At 48.9% G+C, this 26,186-nt stretch overlaps 1 protein-coding gene across 4 annotated transcripts in view; it reads left to right on the top strand.

The window, feature by feature from the left end:
- The window catches only part of LOC121062928 (CBP80/20-dependent translation initiation factor-like), a 162,429-nt gene that overhangs the window by 22,489 nt on the left and 113,754 nt on the right, over positions 1-26,186 (top strand). For all 4 annotated transcript variants that reach the window (XM_040543227.1, XM_040543225.1, XM_040543226.1 and 1 more), the window contains exons 2-6: positions 3,208-3,420; positions 7,291-7,374; positions 19,498-19,571; positions 20,361-20,465; positions 22,937-23,012. In XM_040543227.1, the coding sequence (XP_040399161.1) occupies positions 3,241-3,420; positions 7,291-7,374; positions 19,498-19,571; positions 20,361-20,465; positions 22,937-23,012 (519 nt within the window). In that variant the 5' untranslated portion in view covers positions 3,208-3,240. The remainder of the gene's footprint in view (positions 1-3,207; positions 3,421-7,290; positions 7,375-19,497; positions 19,572-20,360; positions 20,466-22,936; positions 23,013-26,186) is intronic.

Below are 26,186 nucleotides of genomic sequence, written 5' to 3'. Positions count from 1 at the left end.
AATTCCTTGGGCAGATGAAATCCTTAGGCCAGAACTGCTTGTTCTTGGCAGTTTCCAAATGAAGCTGCAATTGTTCTGAAGTGACAGATGAGAAGGAGTTCAAGAGCTGGAAATTACACAAGCTGGGAACAGATTTTTCTTCTTCCCATCTGGTTGGCATGTGACTCATTCAGTTTTTGCTTGGTAATTTTATACTCCTCTCCAACCAGGCTGTAAATACCAGTTGCCGGAGCAGGGGAGGGCAAGGGATGAAATCTCTGTGTCCTGCCATGCAGCAGGAGCTCCCGGTTCCTCACCCCGCCACCAGCAGGGAGGGAGGAGCATGAGCCTTGCTGCAAGACTCTGGTCCTAAATCCTGTTTAGTTCATGTGGAAACAAGCCCCTTTCCATCCCAGGTGCAAAAGCCTGGTGGTTTCTTTTCTTTAAGGTGTGAGTGGCATTCAGCCACAGAGAAATAGGAATGTGTTTGTTCCCCGGATGCTCAAAGCCATATGCAAACACCACAGGGCTTTGCAGTTGCACTAGAAATAGCTAATAGCTGGTTGATGCAATTTTGCATTCATTCCCCAAAAGAGGTTGTTGGAGTAGCAGGGCACAGGGCAGAGGAGGGCTCCGTTTGTGTGGTTCCCCTCCTGTGGCTGCTGCAGGGCTGCATCGATGGGCTCGTGTTTCAGAGCCTGCTGCAGCTCCTGGCTGAGGCTCCTCCTGGCCCCATCGTGCAGCAAGTTCCACAGTTTTTGCCTCACATGCAAAATACTTCATTTTGATGGCCCCTCTCTGATGGTCCTTTGGTGTGGCTACCTGCCTTCCCCAAGTCAGGGGAGCTGGGCCCGTGTTCCCCCGTGGCTTTTGCTGGCATTTAACCGCATGCCAGCCAGGATGCTTGGAGCCTGCTCCTGGGGCTGGGGTGTTTGGGGGAGCTAAACATGTTTGCCATTACAAGAGGTTTGTGCTCAGACTTTGTCATGTTTATTTCGCAGCTGTAGTGAGTGATCTCCAGTAACTGTCAATCCTCCCCGTGCTGCTTCCATTTTTAATTTGCGAAGGCTCCCCAGAGGCTGGGAGATGTGGAGCTGCTGTGTGATTAACGAGGAGCCTGCAGCTGCACGAGCTGCTGCTTGTAGCCCAAGCAGCTCCCGCTGGGGTCAGTACCTTGGGGGACCTGCCATGTGTGGGTTCATCCTGCAGCCATGCTGGTCCTCCACGTGAGTGTGCACGCACAAAATCTGACGTTTCATGGCAGTATCAGGTTCATCATGTGAGCAGTGATTGTGTTGTGCAGTAGCCTGCTTGCATGGTCAGATGTGTGGTCCTTGTGAGCTGGAAGCTCCTCTGTTGGTCATGTGATGGAAGAGGAGCATGGTGGCTGGGGAGAAAGGTGGTGTTTGAGTAGCTGGTGGGCTGCTTGCTCCATCCTGCTTCAGACCCTAGGAAAGAGGCAGAGGGAAGACTGGGGGGGTTGGCATCGCCTGTTGGATGCAGGAGCGGTGGCTCCTGGCTCCCATGTGTGCTCTGGGAGTTGTGTAAACCCTGATCTCTCTTGAGGAAGTGTCCATGGCTGCTGTCATCGGGGCAGAGGGGTCCTTGTGCAGTTCCCATTTCAGGGGACCACAGGAGGACCTCTCCATGCCTTTCATTTCTGGCCCTGCTGGCGGCATGTTTTTTTCAGCAGTTGCCTTGTCCTGCACCAGAGGAGGTAGCGTCTCGGTGACATGAAGGAGGTGACCTATTGTCAGAAAGCAAAGCTGGCAGGCTTTCAAAGGAGATCAGTATTCTGGGACAGATGCACTGGGTAGATGCACGTGGTGACCACAGGAGCATCCACTCGAACGCCCTCAGAGCTGCCCTTACTAGTGATGTTACGTTTGAGGTTTCGTTGGCTTCTATTCAGTAGATGCACGCCCTTCAAACAGTCTGGGTGCCAGCTGCTGGGTTCCTTACAGCTTCACTCACTGGCTAAGGGACAACTGCAGGATTTTTTTGCTGAAGTTCTTCATTTCCTCTATGGATCAGAGGAGATAAAAGGGGTTTGAACTCAGTCCCTGGTATCTCCTGCAGAGGTGTACAAGTACTCAGGGGTGCATCCATTTGCACGTGTTGGCTTTGGAGGGGGGCAGGGGTTATTGCTGGGAATGCACAGGGCTCTGGTTTTGTTTTGCAGCAGAGCTCCTAATTCCTTGGTGATCTGTGCCCTGAATGAGACTGTCCTACTCTCCCAGTAGGGTTTGTAACATAAGCCCCCGGGTAATGGCTTCTTATTGTGCTAGCAGTAGTCTACATGTGAGCTTTTAGGAGAAGGCTGTGCTTCTGGAGCAGGAACTGGAGGGAGGGGTAGCTGAACCAAGCCCTGAGAGCCAGTCTTTAATTTGGTACCTGCATCTATTTGTGTTTGCACAGCCTTTTCCTCCTTTGCTCTGTATTTTGACTCTCACCAGTAAGAATACATTTAAATACGTTTAAAATCTGCACAGAGAGCACCTAGTGATCCATACTGCTGCTGCTCAGAAGGTTTGCATCCTGGTTGGGCTACCTGCTAGTCTGCACCCTGAGCACACCTTAAGGTACAAGCCCCCCAAAGTCCTTGTTTTCTGCAGAGCAGCATCCCTGTGGAGGCAGAGCCGCTGCTATGCATCCCTGGGGGCGATGTGATCCCTGCACTGGGCACAGCATCGCCTGTGGCTTCTTCCGGGGCTGCCAGCCAGCCGGTTGATGCAGAGTGCACTGTGGTGCTCTGCAGGAATTTTTCCCTTTTCCTAATGCATTTTTAACAAGCGGAGGTTTTAAAAATAGATTCTGGTGTGATCGCTGTTTCACCTCCACATCCAAACCTCCTCCCTGGACTGTTAGCAGGCACACTGCTGACTCAGCACCTTGCTTACTGTCGCGGTCCTAGAGAAGCTTTGCAGTTCCTGTCCTCTTCATGTCCCCAGCCACAACCCGAAACTCATCATCCTCCCGCTTCCAGTGCAGCCAACGTCACGAGCCTTTTAAATTAAGCTTTGTTAATTTCTTGGGTGTGTTTCTAGAGGTTTTCTACAGCTTTGGTTGTGGGGAGGATAGGCAAATGTTGTTGTGGCCCTTAGGTGTAGGATCACAAGATGGGCCTCTTGCTCATGAAGGAAGAAGGGGGCATCTGTGCTGGTGGGAGAGGCAGGCACTGCTCAGCAGGTGGCCGAGGACTCAATTTCCATCCTTTTTCCTTCCCAGGCCCCCTCCATTCCCGCTGTCCCAACTGCAGTGATGGAAAACTCGTCGGTGGTGTCGGCCTCCTCGGACGCGGGGAGCAGCCGCTCGCAGGAGATCGAGGAGCTGGAGCGCTTCATCGACAGCTACGTACTGGAGTACCAGGTGCAGGGGCTGCTGACCAACAAGATGGAGGGGGACGGGGAGAGCGAGAAGACGCAGTCCAACATCTTGCAGGTTGGTGGGGAGTGTGGACTGAGGGGGACTGCAGGGCTGGGCAATGCCAAAGCAGCTTTCCTAGCATAGAAATGCAGTGAAATGCTGGATTTGGGGCAGCTTTCTGCTTCAGCCAGGTGTGAGCACTCCCCAGCTGTGCTTTGTATTTATCATGAAGTTGTCTCAGAGTGTGCCTTGAGGCTTTTTTGGTTTCTCCAAGGTTCCTTTGTCAAGTGAAAGACACTGGTGAGAGGCTGCCCTGCACACAGGGGCCGGCAGGGTGCACATGTCTGGAAGCAATGGGTGCTGTTTGGGTGGCATCTCCACGCTGTCCCTTAGGAGCGGGTGCATGCGAGTGAAGTCTGCCTCAAACAATGCATTGCCTCACCCAAAAAATCCCACCAGCTTTAGGAAAAGCTGCGGAAACCCAGCAGGGGGTATCCAAATACTGAGAAGTGCTCCCACATCCCTATGTGCCTGTGCTGCTTTTCTCCATGTGCACAGGGATGTTAGTGAAGAGACAGAGATGCTAAAGGCATTAAAAGCCCCATGTGCCCCCTAACAGTGTGTCATGCCACTGCACATTTTAATATGTACAATAACCTGTTTGCTTGCTTCCTGAGTGTTGTGTCAGAGAAGCAAACTGCTCTGCTACAGAGGATGTGAATACCCAGCAAAGAGAGCGATCACTTAGGGGAGATGAGATTTGGTGGTGTCATTAGGAGAAAAAAAAAAAAAAACTTTAAAAATTGGCTTTTTGGCTTCCACACAAGGAGAAATTTAAACTTCCTGAACTGATGTTGTTGTCCTGAGGGGAATCCTCCGTATCATGGAGCCAGCGCTCCTGGAGATGGGATGGCCAAATGGCACGGGGCTCACGCAGCGGGGAGCTGGAGGGCTCTGCTCTGTGCCCTTGGGTTTGTGAGGCTGCAGTGAGCCCGGGTCCATGCAGTGGGGTGCTGGGCATGCTGCTATCCTGCCATGCAGAATGGTAGAAGAACAGATGCAGGCTATAAATCGTGTGCACGCTGGGCCTGGGGACTGGGTAAGAAGGACTTGAAGCCAGGGTAGGCGCTCCCTTCTTGGGGCACTTAGCTAATGAAGCAATACCCATTAAGCCTTGCCAGGGCTTTCCAGAAGGGACTGGAGGTGTTTAATAATGGATGGGGTGCAGAGTCCTGCAGGAGGGCTCAGTCTCTTCCCTTTGCCCAGGAGATGGGCAGCAATCCTCAGTCACCGGTGCTGCGTGGCTAACAAGGTTCCCTCTGCCCCATGGCTGCAGGGGGGCCAGGGCACCTCTTCCCAAACCGGGCTTGCTGTGGGATGTGCTTTATGTATTAGTATGATGTATTGGCATGAAGAAATTACCAGCAAAAGGAACCTTCTAAAGAATAGGTTTTGCTGAAGAGAGGTCTTCTGTGAATCGATGATCAAAGCCATTATAAGTGGGGAAAAATATATTTAAAAATCAGGTGATCCCAAGCACTTCAATGATGCATTTTTTTGTAACCCCAGGCTGGAAAATGGCTGTGTTTGAAGTGATGCTTTGGAGGGGCATCAGGTCAAACAGACAAGCGCTGCTTTATTTAACATGTCAAGTTGAGAATCACTATTGAATTAGAAATAAATTAATAGTCAAAGTTTTATAACCACTTTGCAATTCAGAGGAGGCTTAACTCTGAACAGTAGGAAAATTCTCATCCTGATTTGCTCTTTAATGTAAAGGAAAAGGTAAATGAAATTGGGAACTCACTTAAAAGCTATTACCCAGACTGAGCATGAGATAGGAGCATGGTTGGTAAATGGGATTTGGTCTGCCCAAACCTCTGCCCTGGAGTCTGCATCCCCCTGCATCCTCAGGACAGAAGATGCTAATTCTCGTGAGGACCCATTTACAGTTTTTGCATTAAGATCCTTCCCTGGCTGCCACAACCAAATCCATCTTGTTTTTGTGGAAATGGGGCTTTGACTTTTCTCCATGGCCTGCCTTCACGAAAGGAGCTGCTGTTTTGTTGTTGTTTTTTTTTTTTTGTCAGTTTTAGGGATACTGCTTTTAAAGACAGATTTTATTTTAGAGGAAAAATAGTAACGGAAGATCTGAACAGTGAACCTTTTAATTAGACCACTTTTAAAGGCATCTCAAGTTAAGCAGCTAGATGTGGTTGTACCTCAGACGATGGGTGTCTACTTGGAAATAGGATTTCTGTGTGACTCCAGTGAAATGCAGTATTTTGTATTACTCAGGGCTGCGCATGGGACAAGTGAGGTTGAGCTTCTAGATGTATCACCTGCTTTTGTCAAGTCATGCTTTCAGGGTTGGACTAAGAAGGAATTACCTGTTGTCTCCAAAAGGTGTTTACTTTCCCACCTGCCCAATACTCCAGACTTGTATAAGAAATGAGCAGGAATCATTTATTTCTGTTTTTCTCTTCCTGATTGCTCCTTATCAAAGCAAGCCATAAACACACACGTATCCTGCCCCTTGCTGGAGTAACTGTGTTGGAGCCGGTGTGGGGTGCATTGGTTTGCCAGCCTGATTGAAGGCAGCAGGCTCCCTTTCAATGAGAGCTGGAGGAAAAAGGATGGCTTTATGGCTAAGGTGCTGAACTGAGACCAAGAAAACTGTTTTAACTGCAAGGCTCTGCTGGAGACTTAATCTTTAACTTGGGGCAAGTTATTCAGTGTCTCCGCAGTGTACTTCCTCGTGCCTGCGGTAACGCTTCCCCTGCCAGAGAGGGGATGTGTCTGGTGTCACATCCTAAATAGCTGCTTCCCATGCCCAGTGAGTCTGGCAGAAGGCTCTGACGTGCTGCCAGGAGCAGCACATCGGGGAAGCAGCCCATGATAGGGGTAGTGCGAGGCAGAGGTGGGGTGTGACAGCCTGCTGGGTGCCTGGCATGGCCCTTCCAACACAGAGATCACTTTATGTGGCTTTTAGACTCCTTGTCCTATTCCATGGCTTTATCTGTGTCTGCCAAGAAGCTCTCAATTAGTTGCTGTTTGGAGGGAACCCTTTTTTTTATTTTATTTTCCATGGTATGAGTACACCAGCACAGCGACAGTTCCAGGATGAAAGACCTCAGAAATGGGAATGGTCAAAAAGGTTAGGTCTCAGCTGTGGCAGGGAAATCAAAATGACTTTAGGATTAAACAGTATCTTTCCTGTTTGTATAGAGAAAGTTGCTTTATTATTTGTTTTGACAATATGCTGTAGCTCATCTCTTCTTTGGGAGGTGGATATCAAATGGCCCCAAATTGAAATGCTTCGATGCATTGCTGCAGCTGTGGTATAATGTTTTGGCTAAACCTGCAGCACTATTTTCTGTTTCATTTAAAAATAAAAACATCACTTTTTTTTTTTTTTTTTAACCCCCCCCCCAATCCTCTGTAAAGGTGCAGCTGAGGCAGGCTGGCTGCGTTGGCCCCAAGCCACCGAGTTTGGAGCCTGCAGGGAAAAGCAGAGGGCATTTTTCTTGCAGAACGGCATTGCGGCCGGCGTGCTGGGATGGTTCTCGTGGCTTTCGGTGATGACAGCTTCTCCTGGAGTTTCCTGCAATTGTTCATGAATCTCTCCTCTGCTCACCATCCATGGGTGGAGTGTTTCCTAGCCAAAGCTTTTGAGATCATCCTTTGCTGTAAAAGGGAGCCCTGTTTCTCTGGAAAAAGAGATGGTGCCACGGAGGGAAGGCTTGGGCTGTGCCGTGTCCCGGCAGAACAAGGGGCACGAGTCACACTGCCTTTTGCTAACAGTCCCTCCTAAAAACACGCTTACCCACAGTCGTACAGGGATGCTCTTGGCCCGGACGGTGTTTGTTGCGTGCTGTGGGCTGACACAGCAGTTTCCCCTGCCCAGCTATTATTTTACACAATGCCTTTCTATCCCTTTTACAGTGGACAGCGGACTGTAGTGAGCAGCTTGATGGCAGCTGTTCCCCATCCAGAGCAAAGGGCTCATCGTCTCCTGAACACAATCAGGTAGGGCTGTGTCTAGCTCTTCCTCCCCAAGCATTGCCTCTATTCTTCTACTGTGTCTCCCGGTGCTAAGCCTGCCCGTGCTGCCAACTCAGCATCACAGTACTTCCTCCTCTTGGAGGAGGAGGGAAGTGGGAAGATTTTATATAAATACTTTATTTGCATTCCCTTTGTGGGGCAAGTAGGAAATTTTGATGCATTTCTGAGAGCAATTCATTAAGTGAAATGCTTTTGGTATGGTATGTATTGAGGGATCCAGCAGGGCTGTCGGACATGAAAGGCCTGGCAGCAGCTCCATCCCAGGCTCCGCTCACAGAAAGGGCACTAACAAAAAACAGAGCTTCTCTGAGGATTTGTCCCATTTCTCCAGGCGGAGGGAGAGGGAAGGCTGAAACTCCTTCCTGGCAAGGCCCGTCCCTCCCTGTGGTGGCTGTCCCCTGTCATCACCAAGCAAAAGCCTGTGTTGTTGGCAGCAGATGGGACTGCGATTTATTTTACTGCTGCTTTGCGTGAGTATCTGTGTCCTGCCACACTTCCCAGGAACTTGTTGTGTGGTTGGGAGCCTTGGAGCTCCTCCAGTTGATGCCCATGTTGTGTGCCTCCTGCGCGGTGGAGAAGTGAGCACGGTGTTTAGGTCACATCATGGGCACCAGCTGAACTCTCCTGCACCCTCTGCTCTTGCCCTCTGCTGCCCTCCCTGAGGGGCTGCTGGTGGAGCAGGTGACTGGGTTGGCCTTCCCGTTAAGCCAGCAGAAACAGCAGCACGTCTGTGGCAGGTGGAGGTGGTGGGCTTCCACTCCAGGGTGCTGGTTGGAAAGGACTAGCCCTAGGAGCATCCCCAGGATGGTGCTCACAAGTTCACAGTGCGTGATATTGGGTGTCCTGCACTGTTTGGGAGTGTGGAGCTGTGAAGTGCTTTGCAGGGATTGTATGTTCTTGTCGCTGAGCCTGGCACATCCTGCCAAGGGATATCTGGACCCAAGCCTTGCTAATAACAAAAGCTTGAGAAGTTCCCACACCTCCATGAGATCTAAGCTAATCTCCTGTGAAATCTTGTCTCCGTGACTCAGCTGCTGAGTGCTGTGCTGCTGTCCTGGGAGATGCTTCGTGCTGTGTGAGCTCGAGCTGGAGGCAGAGGACATCTCACCTGCCTGCACCTGGGGAGGTGTCTGACTGCTGTGGTGGGGTGGGATTAGAGAAGGTCCCCTTAAGCCCCGTAGGTCACTGTGTGGCTCACCTGAACCTCAGAGCCCCCTCTGGTGATGAGCACTTGGTCAACTGTATGAAGTCACAGCTGGAAAGGCTGTTACAGTGCCAAATGCTGTGTATTATAGGCAGCAAAATTTGTGTGTCGTCACCTTGCTTTGGCAGGTAGGAGGCTAGCAGTGTGGCTAGCTGTTTTGTGCCAGTCATCCTCAGGTGCAGTGAGCACCAAAATGTGATTTTCTAGGGTTTTTTTGGCCTTTGACTTGGCTTTCCCACTGGATTTGGTTGTGGCTGCCATACTGAGGAGCTGCTGGGATGAGCGGCTGCAGACAGACACATCAGTTGTCTTTGTCTCGGTTCCAACAAAGAAAGAGAAAGCGAAAGGCAGGGAGTGACTTTGGGGTGTTGCCAGTGAAAAACAGGTTGTTGTAGCCCTGCCTCAGAGAAGAAGAAATTAAATTTCCAAGTGAGGTGACCAGCACACGATCAAAGAGCAGCCTTGAGAAAACCTGTCTTGTAATCGTTTTCTGTCTGTGACTGCTGGCTGATACTCCCTCTGTACAGTGAGTACAGCCCTGCTCGGTTCTGGTCTGAGAGGAGGACTGCTGAGAGAGGAATGAAATCATTTAGCTGATGTATAGGTGTAACTTTCTCTGGGACTTGTGTTTGGGATCTGCCTTGTGAGTCAGCAGCACCCTTTAAAAAGGAACAGCCATGTATTGTTTGGTGATTGATTTCTGCTCTCCATGCTCTTCAGGTTTTGCCACATCCATGTTCATCTGGGACATGAGTATACTGAAAATATATGGGAGGGAGAGGTCACTGTGACCTTTGGGTCTGTGTGCTTTCCATTCCCATCTGCGACTGACTGCTGGTGGAAACAAGATACAAGGCTAGATGGACCTTTGCTCTGTCATTTCCTATATATTTATGGTGTTTCTTCTGGCAGATTGGTTCTACTTTTCAGCTGTACAAGCTCAATAGCTGCTTTAAGGGTGATCTTCGTTGTCCAAAACATCTGTGTCATGGCAGTGCATCAGTGGTGTGTGGAGAAAGAAGGGAGAAGAGTAAGCCAGAAACCCCCGAGGTTCAGCATCTCCACCCAAGACAAGACCATGCGTGCTCCTGGCCCGTGGTGCTGCTCAGTTCAGGCTGTCAGCATCCCGCTGCAGGCTGGGGTCGGGCTAGATGTGCTCTGCAAAAACAGGTTAATTGCAGAGGGGGCTGCAATGAGCGCAGCTCATGCCGGGAGGGAACTAAGGGGCTGTATCTGTGTTTGTCTACACCATGCTGTCCTTGGCTGGTGGTAAATGAAATGAGGGATTTCCACCTCAGTGCTAATTTTCTGCCCTTCTGAACATCAAATTATTTAGAGATATTCTGAAGCAACTCGTGCTGTTAGGCTGCTGTCTCAGACTGGAAGGTTTTGGGGAGGGGGAGCCTGTGAGATGCACGTAGCTTTAGGGCCACTCCTCGGTGCCCTGCTTGGGCATCAGAAGGGCTAGGAGTGAAATGCTTCTCACCTTTGCTGCCTGCTTTAGAAGAACTGGTGCTGCTTACAGAGGATGGAGGAAGGCATCCCCAAGGTCTGGTGTCACCGGTGGCTTGGGTTGGAGGACGTCTCATCACCCTGGGTCACCATTTGTGTCGAACAGGTAGAGCGGGAGGAGAGGACAGCCGGCTTTCCCTCGGTGCTTGTGCTGTGCAGGTCTGTGTCCTCTGCTCCCTCCCTTGCACGCCTTGTGTGCAGACCCCTGCCATACCCCTACACGTCCCTGTAGGGCAAAGGACAGCAGGGTTGGGCAGCACTTACACCTACCCTACTCTGCCAGTCAGCCGCTGCCCTTCAGCACAGACACCAGCTGGGGTTTACCCACTGAAGGGAGAGCTTCCCATGCTCTAGTTCTGTGAAATTTGCGGTAGCTGAGTTATCTCTGAGGTCTCTGTTCTTATTCCAAATCTGGCTGAAGAGACCAACAAGTGCCGAAGCCCTCGGCAGGGAAGGGGTGGTATGAGCTGTTTCCTGTGAGGCTCAGGCAGGGCTTGCTGCTGGGTTTCTGTGGCCTGTCCGAAGTTCTCAGTGCCATCCTGAGTGCTACTAGTGCTCCATCTCGTTTCCATCCATGTGAGCAAAAAAGCTATCTAACACATTATCCTTGGCTAACACGTCTTGTGATGTTGTCCAGAGGAGCACAAGTAAGCACACAAACCGGGCACTTTCCTGGGGAGTCCAGGAAGATCTTGTAGGCTTGATCTCCTGCGTCCAACCCATCAGGAGCCCTGGGCCCTTTGGTCCTGTGTTGTGGCACAGGTGTAGGCAAAACCTTATTTTTCCTGCTGGGAGAAGAGCTCCGAGCGTCTGCTGTGCCTTCACCAAAACAGTGAGCAGGTACCATACCTTGTAAGGTCATGTACCTGGGGGAAGGAGGAGGGAGCAGAGGATGCTAATGGATTTGCACCAGCATAGGGCTTCCTGGGGGAGAGGCTGCAGCTGCAGTGTGCTTGGGAGCCTGGATTTGGGGGCTTGAGCTCCCGAAGTGCCTGTGCTGAGGTATCTGGTTCACCCATCTCAGCTGTTGTGCAGAGGACTTGCATAGCAGAGGGCAGGAGAGCGTGTGGCTGTGGCCACTACCCCCAGCATCCCCCCCCCAGCATCCCCTTATCAGATATCAATCAATCGAAAAACACTCTACCTCAAGGCAAATTCCTTGGAAACTGGGAAAAAAAAAAAAGCTCACTTAAAGCTCATGGCATTGCCAGCAGAGCGAACTTTGCCCATCCTTATCTCCACATGGGAGGTTGCTGCGTTTCCATTTATTGCCTGCTTATCAGGAAAAGCTATCCCCCCCTTTTTTTTTTCTGCAAATGAGATTTTCAAACTCGCACTGAAGCACCAGAAAGAAATAACTCTTGAGCTGGCAGAGGGATCGGGATTAATTAGTTCATGCCTCAAAATGCTGCAAAGGTGAAAACTGCAGTGTAAGTGAAACATATGATTATTGCTAATTAAAATGTAAATGTTAGATTTGACAGCTAGTTTCCAAAGGAGGGTGTCTGGCAGTGCTGATGTGCAGAAGCCTCGCCGTTCCCAAGGGGGTGCAGAGCTTGGCCAGAAGGATTTGCATGGATGAGAGCAGCCGCTGGGAATCGCTCTCTGGAGGGGGTGATGTTTGCCTCCAGGCCCCAGAGCTTGGCACAGAGGTCCCCTCTCCTGGCAGTGAGTGCAGACCTAGTAAGGTAGCTGGGGCCCAGGGAAGAGCTGGGAACAGGAGCTCAAGGGCCTTTGGGGTGTGGGAAGAGATAAGGAGAGTCTTGGTCTTCTGGGGATGCATAGCAAGGAATAATGGGGCTAGATTTGGGAGGGTTGGATTGGCAGGAGACAGACAAGGGAGGGAATTCTGTGCTGTTACAGCCATTTCTTGAAGTTTTGTCAGAGCTGCAGGCAAATTTCCTCATGCACCTTGCTGTGTTAGTTTAACAAAAATGTATGGAGACAACTTGGTGGCTGTGCTGCTGGCTGGAGGGTGAGCAGTATGGCATCTCGCTATGCAGCAGGAGGGTTTTGCTGTGCCTGGTGATGCTGGTGGAGGGTTTTTCCTGCTCCGTGGTTGGTTTTTAAGGAAAGATCTTTACCTGCATGTTCCTCCAGCATCACCTGTGAGGTTTGGTGCGAGCTTCTCTGCTCGCATAGAAAGGAGGTCTGCAGAGAGGGTTCATTTCAGCACAGAAGACTATTAGACAACACAAAGCTGCTGGAAGTGCATGGGAGAGTTGCTGGTGGAGGAGCTTTTGCTTTGGTAGCAGTAGAGAGCTGTTCAGCTTTGGCAATTAGTCAGAAATTCAGGTAAAATTCTGATCTTGGCTGTGCCAGTGAGTTTGAACATGATGAATTTAGGCTGCACTTGATCGGTCTGTCTTCAACCCTGGGAAGTTTCAACAATTTTCAGTGCAGATTTTATTTTAAAATAGTTTATTTTAAAATGTAAATATTAAGAGGGCTAGATAAAGGAGGGCAGAAAGCACAGAAGATGGGGAATGTGAACAGGGAAAGGTCCCAGGCCATGGGTTAGAGCCAGGAGACAAACTCATTTAGTAAGAGCAGTATCCCTGATTTTACCCAATTCGTTCGTGATATTTCTGCAGGCTTGTCTGGCGCCTTCAGACATCGGTGCACGATGGCACCAATCTCCCTGTTTCTCCCTAGGGTTTTATTGTGGTCAGCCGCATTTCTGGCATTTGCATAGCTTCAAGTTGTCTGCAGGCAACCATGACCAAAAGTTGGGTAAATACAACCAAATGGCAGTGTTTATTTTCAACGTTTCTTTTAAAGTGAAGAGTGCATATGCTGGCTCGCTCCCATGGCAGCATTTGGCACAGACATTTTTCAGATGTAGCTGAACAAGATGCTCAATATGTAGGATAGAGTAAATTGGTAGTTAAGCCTTTGAACAGCTAGGTGGTGAAGTCATCTCTCCCAGTTGCCTTTTCAGTTGGTGCATGTATTTTTTTCTGTGTCAAATGTGAACTCTCACTTCTCAGGATGCCTGCAAGGCTTGCTTGTTCCCACGGCTTCCCAAAGTGGCCATCTCCCCGTGTCTCTCAGTTTATGCTGATAGTTTTATTTTTCCCACCTCCCTGCCAATTTAACAACTCCCTTAACTTTGTGTCACTCGGTGTTTCTCAGCCATTGGGATATTTGGATTGCCAAATTGTGGTGAGGAGGAAAGGTGCTTTCTGCCGTTAGGGCAACATCTTGTGGGAATAACCACAAATTCTCAATTTTCATCTATATACAGCCTGGAAACTAGCTGACCTCTCCCTCCCTTTCAGAGTTGATACTGCTTGTAGGCTGTAGCAACCAGAAGATGTTTGAGCTTGCTTGGGACTTGCTGTGTTCGAGGCTGGAGAACATGCAGTGGGGCAGTGAGGAAACGGGGTGCATTTTGCCTCCCGTCCCTCACCTTGGGTCAGTCCTCTGGGATCAGTGACCTGGACTGTGTGTCCTACACTGTGGGTGAGTTCTGCTGCCTCCTAAAGGCTGAGGTGGCCCTGCCATAGTGGTGGCAGTGCCAGCAGAGAGACACATAACCCCAGCGAGTGTCTGAGACACCAAATGCCAGCTCTCACACTGGGAACATGGACTGCCACTTTCATTTCCCACGTTTTCAGAGAAGTCAAAAGAGTCGAATATTCCGCGCTCTGTGATTTCGGGTGTTTTAACCATTGCAGGTCACTTCAAAAGTCTTTTGCAAGCCTCTGAGGAAGGCTGTAGGAGCAATTACCCTGACACAAAAAGCCCTTTCTCCCCAAGCACCTAGTGTGTTGTTTGGGTAAGCATGGCTGGTTGGGTCAGTTATTTGGGTTTTGGGGTGACTCAGTTTGCCCTGGGGGTTGCTGACTGAACAAGAAACCTGCCCTGTTTTTGACAGCAGGACAAGTGTGATGAGAAGAAAGGAGAACATGAGGCCCTTAATTTGACAAGTCCTTAACCAAGTAATTTTTTTTTGTTAGTTAAGAACATCTGGCTGGTGAGCACCAAGTATTTTCAGGTGTTTGGATAGCTGGACTCCAGCTGTGGGCTGAACAGAGGGGAAAAATAGAGGAGTTGATTTGGGTTGTGAGGGGATTAAGGATATATAAGCAGTTCTAGAGGGTTGCTGAATATGTATAATTAATTGTCATGAAGCCATAGGAGGTAAGTAGTATTTTTCCCCATTTATACACTAGTGAACTAGAGCACTAGAGCCAAAACTTATTACCATTTCAGCTTCCCACAATGCCATCTCTTTGCAAGGTGTAAGTATGAGAAAATTTCATTCAGATACTTTAAAGGGCTCAAAGAAACCCCCAAACCCCCCATGCCATTAGGCATGGGCATGTTTCTCCAGGTGCTTGTGCACATGGCCTGGGGACTCGAGCTCTGCCAGCTCAGCTGTTTTTGTGGGTGCAGGATGGTGTTGCCCTTGACTAAAGCCAGCTGTTGTTTCCAGGAAGAGTGGGGTCACAGCAGCGGTGAGAGCGCAGGATCCCGGCTGGGGTCGGGCTCCAGGCGCGGGTCTGGATCCTGGTCTGGCAGCTGCGGCAGAAACAGCCAGTTCAGGCAACCGACCAAGGTATTCCTGGTGGCCATGGTGAGAGCCAACTGCGGGGTGCTCCAGTCGCATCCTGTGCTTGCCGTTCATCGCTGGCGTCCTCCCGATTACGTGGCTTGTGTGTGTGCCTACATGTAGGGTGTGAATGCCTGGCCATGGGGGAGTGTACCTGCCAGACCTACTTGCTTTGTGCATAGCCCGTGACCTGGCTGCTGAGGGATGTAGCTGTCTGTCCTTCAGCCCCGAGGGCTGTTCAAGCATGACAAGCGCCTTACTGTTGGGAAAGAAGTCTCGAGCCAGCTGGCTTAGTGCAGAGGAAATGTGCTTTTTCCCTTGAAATCGTGGAGTACTTTTATTTGGGGAAATGAAGAGATGCCTGTAATTATTTTTTGGTGAGTCTTCTAAAGAAAGTTGGTATATGACTGAATGCCATGTGGGCAGTGACAAATGATGACCTTGAGTCCAGCTGCTTTCCATGAGAGCCGTCAGCAGGGCTAGATGGGGAGTTACCTTCCTGCCATGCAAAATCTGTGGGGAATTTGCTTTTGATTTGGTTTTAGGGCCATTCCCTGCTTGAACTCCGAGCAGGGACCTACTTCTGCACATACAAACATTGGGTGTACCAGAAGTGGAGGACAGGCTTGGGAGGTTTGGGCTAGTGTTCCTGGTCCATCCATCCATCTCAAGCATCCTGGGGAAACTGAGAAAGCAGTCTGAAATCGTGAGTGGTGCTACGGAGATCAGGGCTGGGATGGACGAAAGCACAGCCTCCCCAACTTGCAGAAGCAGGTTGTTGTTGAAAAGCCATGGGCCTTTCTGGGGGGAATGAGGCTCGCCATATCCCTGTGTCTTTGACCAGGGATAGCATTGTCTTGCTCAAAATGTCTGTATTTTTCTCAGTTTTGATAAACTGGTGTTTTTCAACAAAAAGCCTTCAAGCAGAGCCTTTTTGGGCAGCTCGATGTCTGTCTGTGGGCAGCTCGGTGTCTGTGGGCTCTTCTCTGTTTTTTACCAAATGCATCCAGGAGTCATAGGTAGCTGAAAAGGAGGAAACGTGGGGGAATCTGTGCAACTTCAAAATCCTTCTTAAAAGTAGCATGACACAGGATAATCCCTGAATGTATACCACAGACAGCACTGAGACTTGGCTGACCACTTGGTGCTGTTCTACATTAATGCAAAGCATGATGATGAGGTACGCTGTTGCAATTGTGGGATGATGAGCATGGTTTTCTATTTGTCGTGGTTTGCTGCAGAATGGTAATGAGGAGTGGTGAGAGAAACCAGTGTTACACTGAGCTGACTTTTGAAAAGCTGCTGCATGCATTTCAATGCTGACTTTGCGGGAATTTGCTGAAGTTGCATGCATAAGTGAACAGTCGGAGTCCACGCAGCTGGTGGCATGCTCTGTCCCTGCTTGTGCATGTGCTCCCAGGGACTGGGCAGTGATGGGTGTGGGTTTTAGGCACCTGGGCATGTTCACTGGGTCTGCAGGATGCAGATTATGAAAACGCGTTTAAACCATACTGGGGGTAGGAGCTGCCTTACTGAAGCTAGGGTGCATCTGAGCACTTGTGATGTTCTCACCACCATCTCTCACAATCATCCTTCCTAGTGGCTTAATTAATTTTCAGCAATCCTAACCCTTTTGCAGTGAAAATTATTATCTAAAGCTGAGGGTTGGGTCATGGGGAGCTTCAAGTTAAAACTGCTCACTGTTATAATTGCAATCCTGGGGGAACTGACAGCAAGTAACTTCTTTTCTTTTCCTAAATACTCCCCCCCCCCCCCCCCCCCAGTCTTGAGAATTGGCTTTTTTAAAGCCTTTTTATAGAGTCTCAGCACCGGGCTTGGAGCTGGGTAGCAAGTGTCCTGCCTGCAGAGGGCGTGGGTGCTGCTCACTCCCTCAGCAGCTCGCTTGGGCTTTGTTCCTTCAGGATAAAGGTGGTCATCGCAGGTGGCAAGGGTGTTTGTCTTGAAATGACTGTAGTGACTCATGACTTAATGGCAAACTGTGTTATCATTTGGCCCCAGCGTAGTCTCTGTGGAGTGAGGCTGACGCTTGGAGCATCTCCCAGAGGAGATGGGGTTATGGTGTAAAACTTAGTAATAGGTAATAAATCTTACTATCTCCCTACTCTGAGTCCGTTTTGCCCGTCACAATAATTGTTGAGTGATCTCCCTGTCCTTATCTCAACCCTTGAGCCCTTTGTGTCATATTTTCTCCCCCTCCTCAAAGAGGAAGGGGAGTGAGAGAGTGGCCGTGGTGGAACTTGGCTGCCCACCCAAGTAAAACCACCACAGGGAGGGCCAGGAGCTGCAGCCCAGTTGGGGTGGGAGCATCCAGCCACTGCCCAAAAGCTTGCACCCATCTGACCTCCTGCACCACTTTGCAGGAAGCATTTCCACCAGCTGCTGGGAATCGGGGCTGAACCAGCTGCTTCCAAACAGGTTTGAAGCAGAACTCTGGAGGCTAATTATTAAGTGCTTTGTTTCAGGGTTCAAGAAGGGACACTGAGCTGAATTTGGGTGACAGTTTTATGACACAACCTGTTGCATTAGGAACCCATTCCCATGTTTTCCTAAATTTTGGCTGTTTAAAGTTGTTGTGGTTGATTTATCTCATCCTCATTGCAACTAGTTACACACTCACACGCTTTTTCCCTGAGCCACAATACTGAACTCCTAGGACATCCTATTGTAGGTAGTTCATTAACAAGTACTTAAAATATCCAGTGTCTGTAGAAATGGGAAGAGAAATGAATCTGTCTGCAGGAAGAGGTATTTCTGCTTTGGGTGAAGACCAAAGAAGAAATAAAGACCAAAGATGCTATAAAGATGTGGACATCTGTGTTTTCATTATGCTGCATAACAATGCCTTTAAGTATTTAGAATTAATTTCTCTCTCTCTGGTGAGAGAATTTTTGCTTACATTTGCTTAAAATAAAATCTCTGCTTCCATAATTGTCCTTGGGAGTTTTATACTTTACTCGTAGTTTATTTCTGTGCAGACATGTTGACCTGTAGATCGCTGGAGGTTAAAAATCATAATCCATACACCCCTTAAAGGAGACCAAAAAGAAGGGGGGAGGAGCAATGCACCTGTTTGAGTATCTGTTTGTTTGTTGTGCTGGGAATGGCTCTGTAATCTGTCTGTGGCGTGCAATGACAATGTGTGTCCATGTTGGGAAAAGGCTGCTTACTTCATGGCAAATTGGGGTTTGGGACTTCACTGAGAAGCATTTAGATTTTTGTTTTTTTCAGTGTCTCAGTTATTAATATTTGAGTATGGCAGTTCCTCAGGAAAGCTGTATCTGGACAGAAGAAATATTTTTGCGTAGTAATCTTTGATAATTGTTGTCTGCATGACAGTTTATCACGATTTTGTGTGTGTGAACTTGGTAAATATAGTTTGTCTGCTGGAAACAGCAGCCTTGAGGAGAGCCACCAGAAATACTACAGCAGGGTAGTGCTTATATTCACTCGTGCTTGTGATGGCTGACAGCTTTGAAGATGCTCCCAGTACCTGATGGTGTAACTGCGGCTGGTTGGGCCCTCATTGCAAGGGTGTTGTGGGTATGAGGAGACGAACCTGCTTTTTGTGCCTGTGCTGAGGCTGAAAGCAGCCTGGAATTGCTTTGGCAGAGTCTGGCTGTGTGGTGTCCTCTGGAAATCATAGGATGGGGGAGCATTTGGAAGCCGCGTTCTCCAGCACTACTTTTTGCCAGAGCTGGACCATTTGGGCTGGAATACTTCAATAAGGGCAGCCTGCTTTTTGTGGGGAGGATATGTGGAGGCTGGTGAGTGTAAAGGGGCTGTGAAGGATGAGAAGCAGTCTGGGGTCTTTTGCTTTAGATGCTTTTCCTTTTGCGTTGCTCTTTTTCCATTTTTCCAAAAAGCAGCTGCACTGCAAAATTAGAGGCGCTTTGTGGTTTATTGGAGGTTTCTCATAATTCCCATCTGATTATACCATAAGGCTTTTGCTTCTCAGGTGGGATTAAAAAAAAATGTTCCTGCAAGCTCAGCATGATGCTTTCTGACGGTTTGTGTAGCAGCTTCCTAGCAATTCCTCCCATCCTAACGCCTACAACCTACATGCACCTTGTGCCCTCCCTTCTGTAACACCAGGTCTTGGGGACCCAGGCAACTGGAGTCTGCAGCGCTGGCAGGAGTTTCAGCACAGTGCTATATCTTACCTTGAGACTTTCATAGAACAAGGCCAGGTTGTGTCACCATGACTTCTTGAAGAAGCAGTCACTGCTGTGGTGAAATCCAGAGGTGTTTGGAGGTTCCTTGGGCAGCTCTGCCTCGTGCATCACTGATGGTTGGCTTTCCATGTGCTTGTTGGTGACAGCCCCTGGAGATATTGAAGAGCCACCTGGATGTGGCCCTGAGCAACTAACTGGCTTTTAGGTGGCCCTTTTTGACCTTGGTTGGACCAGATGACCTTGGAGGTCCCCTTCCCAGCTCAAGCAGTCTGGAGTTCTGTGATGCTGAGCATCTTTGTGGCCAGCATGTCAACCTGCCCACTGGGTCTTGGAGGTCTTGTACCCACATTGACTGTGGACAGGGGATAGAAGGATGGGGCCAACATCAACCAATGCGTTGCCTGCTCTGTGTCGTCCACAGCTTTGTGTCCCAAAGGCCAAAACCATGTGTCACTCCCTGTCTTCCAAGTGCACTCTTGTGGCGAGCGAGGGGGCTGTGTTGGGCTGGCATGGAGGTGGCAAGGCTGGGCACAGAGCTGTGCCACCTACTGGCTGGCATGGGAGATGCTGGGCAGGGCTGGGCACCTTCTGCCAAGTAACCGTCTCTCCCTCCTTCCTAGAATGGCAACAAGGAGGGCTCCCTTGACATGCTGGGCACCGACATCTGGGCTGCCAACACCTTTGACTCCTTCAGGTAAGCTGATCTGAAAGCGCTCTGAGAGGAGGGTTTGTGCACGTGTCTGTCCTGGGTGTGCCCAGCTGGGCGCTGGCCTCACGTCGTTCCTCCTCGCCATTTAGTCCATGGTGCTAAGCACCAACAACCTACTCAAAGCATCGTGTCTGCTTAGGAGAGGTTTGCAGTCCAAACATCTGAAAAAGGTACTGATATGATTATTTGCAGGCATCTCAGAGCTGCACCGGTGAGACGGAGGCAGCTGTGAGCTCCTGCTCCAGGACTTTCTCTTCCATGAAGTGGCAGTGTGATCACGCCTTGCTCTGCAGCTGCTGAGAAGAGCTGCTGCTTCAGCATGGGAAAAGCAAGTGTGCAGCCCAGCTTGAGCAGTGAAACATGCTTTCTGTCTGGTTGTATGCATTTGTGTGCCGTGCCTGAAGCACTGCAGGAGTTGTGTTCCCACCTGGGACTTGCTCCAGGCCCCTAAAGCATCTGCATTGCATGGACTGGACCAGCATCTGCTGCAATAAAAAGTGCTAGCTGTACTTTCTATAAAAATCAAGTGCAGCTAGCAAGGCGTATGCTGCATCATGATGCATCATAAGTCTACATCAAAACTATGGGCTTAGCATAACACAGCAGCGTAAAGGTCGGAGGCCTGTGGCAGCATGCTCTGCAGCAGAGAGTGATGCCTCCAAAGTACCAGCTTTCATCATCTACAGTCTTGTGCGAGCCATCTGCTCTTCAGCAAGGTTGCGTTTAATTAGTAGGGCACTGATTTTCTTTCTCTCCTTGGTTTTCCTCTCCTAGTGGTGCAACGTGGGACTTGCAGCCTGAAAAACTAGATTTCACGCAGTTTCACAGGAAGCTCCAAAACACCACCAAACACCCACTGCCTCACATAGACAGAGAAGGGTGAGTGCTGTGCATGTGCATAGTTATCCCGAGATAAGTGATATGATGCTCTCCAGCAAGATGTATAACCTCCCCTTTGCAGTGAGAATGCTGGCTTGATGGCATAGCCCACACAGAGGACCTGGAAAAGACGTGTTGGACCACATATGGGGGCTGAGAACTTCATGATCAGTCTCTTTGGCTTCTCTATCAACCAGCTCTGGGTTAGAGCAGAGCTGTTTGCTGTATTTTGTATTGTTTGAAAGAGTTCAGCTTTTAAACTATGTGGGCTCCAGGCTATGTCTCCTAGATTTAAGCATCTCTGAATATTGGGCGAAAGATCCTGGTTACAATTCCAATGAGTGAAAGGGCTTCTGTTGTTCTCCCCAGCAAGACTTGAGGGAAGAGCAGAGCATCAACATGGTCCATCTAGATTGAAATGTTCATTCCCTACCTGCTAGGCATGTAACTATGAGAACATTAAGTAGCTCATCTTGGTGGTTACAGCCTCCTGGGGCTTTCACAGTGTTGCTGGATTCTTCTTTGGCTATGCGTTGGTCATGCATATAAGACACCAAGAGATTCACCAGTGCTGATGAGAGACAGACATTCCTCTGCAGATTCTGCCACTTGAGAAACGCTCACAGCTTGGTTTCCCCTCTCCTTGTCACTCGGTCCTGGTGCTTAACGCACTGGCGGTGCTGTTAACAGATATGGGCAGTGTTACCCGTTCTGTTATCCCAAGTTATGACAGGGCTTCAACTCATTGCTGATGGAACTCGTTGCACATCTCAGCTAAAGAAAGAATAGAGGAAGTGCCATATCCACGTTTTATCTAATATTTTTTCTGATTTTTTTTTCCTAGTGATTAGTCATTTCTTGCCCATAGAGGATGATAAAAATAAAAATGGGTCTAAAAGATGGGGTTGAGAAGGCTACAAATGACTTCTCAGTGTCATTTTAGGCATAGGGATAGAAATCTTTCAGCAAAGTTTCTCTGTTGGTAAATTGGTTTTGCCAAAGTATGAGCCAGTCTGGGCTCACAATCCTACCCCAGCCCAGGTTCAGCACCTGCAGGAGGCTCCCATACCTGTTTGTGACAGGCAAACTCACATGACCATATAAGGCTTTTTTCTGCCCTGTAAATATTTATGATTTGCAATTTTCAGAATATTTGAAACAACATGAGTAACACTGAATTTCAAAGTCTCTAAGTGCCTCAGTAGGCAACAGCTCATGTTTACCCCTAGAGATGGTTTTGAAGCACGGGATGAGGGGCCCTCTATAAAATAAGATGTAATGGGCTCCATGGTTCATGGCACTTGCCAGGTGGTCCTGCCAGAGACACCAGCTATGTACAGCAGCAATTTCATTTGTGATGGAAAGTCAAGTCACCTGTTGAACACCTGATTTTTCATAAAGCAATTAAGGCATTAGTTAAATGCCAGTCCTCCACTACCTTCAGTTTAGTCCCCTATTGCTCCTCCACAATCTTGCAAGTCTGCGGCCTGCCCCACTGGGCTGTGGAGGTTTCCATTCAGCTTGTTATTTTTCAGGTTTGATGTTTTAGCACGTTCCATTCTTTCATTTTACTGTAATTCCACCGATATCGGTTGTCCTTGGACTTAAAGACACTGGACGTTTGCACCTGCAGCTGTCAAAGTTTCTGCCTTCTGTAAGTTGTTGAACAATATCTTGTCGCTAATTGACCACAAAATACATCATCATTTGTGTGTAATAAATCACTCAAATTCTTTATAAATGCAGATGAACAATGTTTACTGCTCTTTTCTTATTGTTTTCATTTTCTCTGCATTCAGCTAGTAGCAGGCCTTATGTGATCAATTTTTTTTTAATTTCTTGATACAAGCAAAACTTGCTAATTATCCTTACCCTGTCAACTGTGTACTTGGTCTGTTAATACTTGGCTTCTCACCCTGATTTTTTTTTGTTTCAAAACGTATGTTTACATTCATATTGATTGCTGTTTACTGCTTTTCTCCTGTTTGAGATCTGTGTTTGTGCTTGCTCACCGCCACCTTTCCCAGCAGGGGAACAGGAGCTCCTGGGGAAACTGGCAAATGAGCAGCAGTTCAAAAGAAGCATTTTTCATTAGGTTTTTCTGTCCCCATTTTTTCTTCTTGGTGGGCTGTTTAGCTTTGCTCAGTCTGGGAATTGAATCATCTAAAACTACTGCTCAGGGCTGCCTTTGGTTTTCTTGCTGCTGATATTACCAAAAGCATTTTAATGCTGTGGCAAATGGATAGTCACTAGTGCAGGGGATAGGGCTGGGAAAAGCATTTCATTTGGTATTAATGGCTTTGTGCCCACATGGGAGTGTTTTGGAGACACAACATATTTGCTTCAGAGAACCTCTTTGTTTTTATGAGGGTCCTTTGCAGTAAGCACTAATCTTTCCCGTGTGCCATAATAGAACATTAACGTAGGTTCCAGCAAGGTTTATCATGCTTTTGTTTTTCTTCCTGCTGCAGGCTCAGAAAAGGGAAGTACGAGGACGGTGATAGCATCAACTTGAACGACATAGAGAAAGTCCTCCCAGCGTGGCAGGTAGGTGCTGAGGCCACTGCTGAAGGCAGCAGCTTCCCTGCACAACCTCTCCTTACAAAACCATCCCTGGAAGGTGGGCAGGCTGCCTGGGCTGAGCTGCAGTCAAAGAACTGTGCCTGTGGTCTCAGCAAGCCTTGCTTTCAACCTCGCTGGTACTGCACGGGCTCTGTTGGGAGGTGAGATGTTGAGGACAGTGTATTGCGTTCATATGCGTGTGCATATACACACAGGGCTCCTGTTTTAGGAAAGGAGATTCTGAAAAGCACCAAGCCTCCTGACAGCTCCAAAATAAATTGCTGCCAAGAAGCCAGTAGTGATGGTGTATTGATCCAGATGTTTCCCCTATGGGATGCACTTGTGTGTGATGCAATGACTACTTTTTCTCCAGCCTGTTTCTTCTCCAGATCTGTCTCCACAGCCAGTTTTCAGTAGTTCTGGTTAAATGACCTTTGGTGCTCAAGTGCTGGGAAATGGCAGGGTGAGGCCTTCAGTTAAACAGTCCTGTTTGAATAGCTTAATTTGTCAGTGTCTTAATTTTTCACTTTCCAGTGCCCCAGTCCCCCGAGGAGCTAAGGTGCTTAGCATGCTTCCGCTGAAGGCACCTCTGAGCTCCTCTCTTCCTTCAGAGGGAAGGATGGAGACACCTCCTGTGCTAGGGCAACACTGCCCTTTTGCATGCTGAGCAAAGCCTTTGACATGGTCTCCCACAGTATTCTCCTGGGGAAACTGTCCGCCAGTGGCCTGGACAGGTATACTCTTCTCTGGGTAAAGAGCTGGTTGGAGGGCTGTGCCCAGTGGGTTGTGGTTAATGGAGTTAAGTCCAGCTGGTGTCCCATTACAAGTGGTGTCCCCCAGGGGTCAGTACTGGGGCCTATCTTGTTTAATATCTTTATTGATGACCTGGATGAGGGGATTGAGCGGTACCCTCAGTAAGTTTCCCGACGACACCAAGTTGGGAGGTAGTGTTGATCTGCCTGAGGGCAGGGTGTCCCTTCAGAGGGATCAGGATAGGCTGAAGTGAATGGGATGAGGTTTAACAAGGCCAAGTGCTGGGTCCTGCACTTTGGCCACAATAACCCCGTGCAGCACTATAGGCTTGGGGCAGAATGGCTGGAAGACTTGTGAAGAGGAAAGGGACCTGGGAGTGTTGATTGATGCTCGGCTGAACATGAGCCGGCAGCGTGCCCAGGTGGCCAAGAAGGCCAACAGCATCCTGGCTTGTATCAGGAATAGTGTAGCCAGCAGGACCAGGGAGGTGATTGTTCCCCTGCACTCAGCTCTAGTGAAGCCGCACCTCGAGTACTGTGTTCAGTTTTGGGCCCCTCACTACAAGAAGGGCATTGAGGCCCTGGAGCATGTCCAGAGAAGGGCAACAAAACTGGTGAGGGGTCTGGAGAACAAGTCTTACGAGGAGCGGCTGAGGGAGCTGGAGTTGTTTAGTCTGGAGAAGAGGAGGCTCAGGGGAGACCTCATTGCACTCTACAACTTCCTGAAGGGAGGTTGTGATGAGGAGGGGTTCGGCCTCTTCTCCCAGATAACTAATGATAGGACTCGAGAAAATGGCCACAAGTTGCGCCTGGGGAGATTTAGATCAGATATCAGGAAAAACTTTTTTTCTCAGAGTGGTCAGGTGCTGGAACAGCCTGCCCAGGGAGGTGGTGGAGTCACCGTCCCTCGTGGTGTTCAAGAAGCGCCTGGACAAGGTGCTACGAGATGATTTAGTAGCTTAGTGGGTAGTATTGGTGATAGGAGGATGGTTGGACTAGATGATCTTGTAGGTCCCTTCCACCCCTGTGTTTTTATGTTTCTATGATTTTAAGTACGTGAACCAGTGAAAAGAGGGAGAAGTGCTGCTGACTTTGGCACGCAGAAGCACTGCCTGCAGCTGTTTTCTCTTATGTGCTCAGTCTGGACTTCAGGTCAAGGGGAAAAAATATCAGGGCCAGTTGATAAAGACCCCAGTAACTCTGCAAAATAAGGTTGTTTTCCTTGGGGAATAATTAGAAATGCTTTACATGGAGAATCAAAGGGAGTTTCCAGATGTGCTGAGATTGGATTTGAAGGGCCACCAGCCGTGTTCAGCATCACGTGCTTTGTGTTTCAACCTTTGGTTAAAATGTTCCTTGGTGAACCCTGGCCCTGTTCTGGAAAGTACTCTTGCTCATGAGCTCGTCCCCTGGGAGGGCAGAGGAAGGGCACAAGTTGTGCACAGGGAGGGTGAGGGATTTGCTGGAGGTCATGCAGGGTGACCCAACTGAGAAGCGCTGAGCCTCGGGACAGTGGCTTCTCTTTGGGATGATGCTCTCCCTTCACAGCATGGCAGCATGGCTTGTGCAGGCAGGGAGGCAGAACACGGCATGGTAAGTGACTCTGGGCACAGGGCAGCACAGTGCAGAGCTCAGCCCTTGCTGGCCAAGGGCTATGCACCAGCAGGCTGCTGTGAGCTTGGGCTGTTTGGGGGAAGAAACTCTCATCTTTGGTGTGAGGAGCTGGTATTCTTAGAGTTCAACCTCCTTCATAATCAACAGCTGTTAAATAAGCCAGCTCCTCCAGGGCTGGTTATCTCATCCTGTTGTAACACAGATCGAGTTCGTTGACTTCAGTGAATTAATTCTAATATATACCTGTAACAAAGGGGGATCTATTTCTGTCTCATATAAGCAGCTACAATCACATCTTAATTGTAAGTGTGGCAACTCTAAGCTGGAAGACCTCGTGGAGGAAATGCTTGATCTGGTGTTTTGTGCCTCTGGGCAGAGTAGTAAAATACTGCATTATTTTGGAGACTCGCTTACCTAGGCATGTACAGTCATAAGTGCATGTGGGAACTAGAAGCCATGTCATTATTGGTGAGGATTTATCTTGTTCAGTGTTGATAAGTGAAATGCTTACTGACAGCTGGTTTAATCCTGACATGTCACTGTTAACTGGATTTGAATGCGATCATGCAATGCCAGTGGTGGTTGTGCTGCTCTTTATCGCTTTCTTGTTTGAAATGGCTCTTTGGCATACAGTATGTGGGATCATGAGGAAAAATATTAGTGTGAGCCTATGAAAGAAAATCCTTTGCCTTCCATGGGCCTTTCCCACATTGTGGTTATGTTTGTGTCATATCCTGAAAAGAGACTTGTCAGACTGGAGGTGCATAAACTCTTGCTCCATCTGTATTTGAAG

This window comes from Cygnus olor (genome assembly GCF_009769625.2).
Source record: "Cygnus olor isolate bCygOlo1 chromosome W unlocalized genomic scaffold, bCygOlo1.pri.v2 SUPER_W3, whole genome shotgun sequence".
Taxonomy (NCBI): domain Eukaryota; kingdom Metazoa; phylum Chordata; class Aves; order Anseriformes; family Anatidae; genus Cygnus; species Cygnus olor.
The sequence above is the reverse complement of the archived record's forward strand: the minus strand, read 5'-3'. Positions and strand labels throughout refer to the sequence as shown.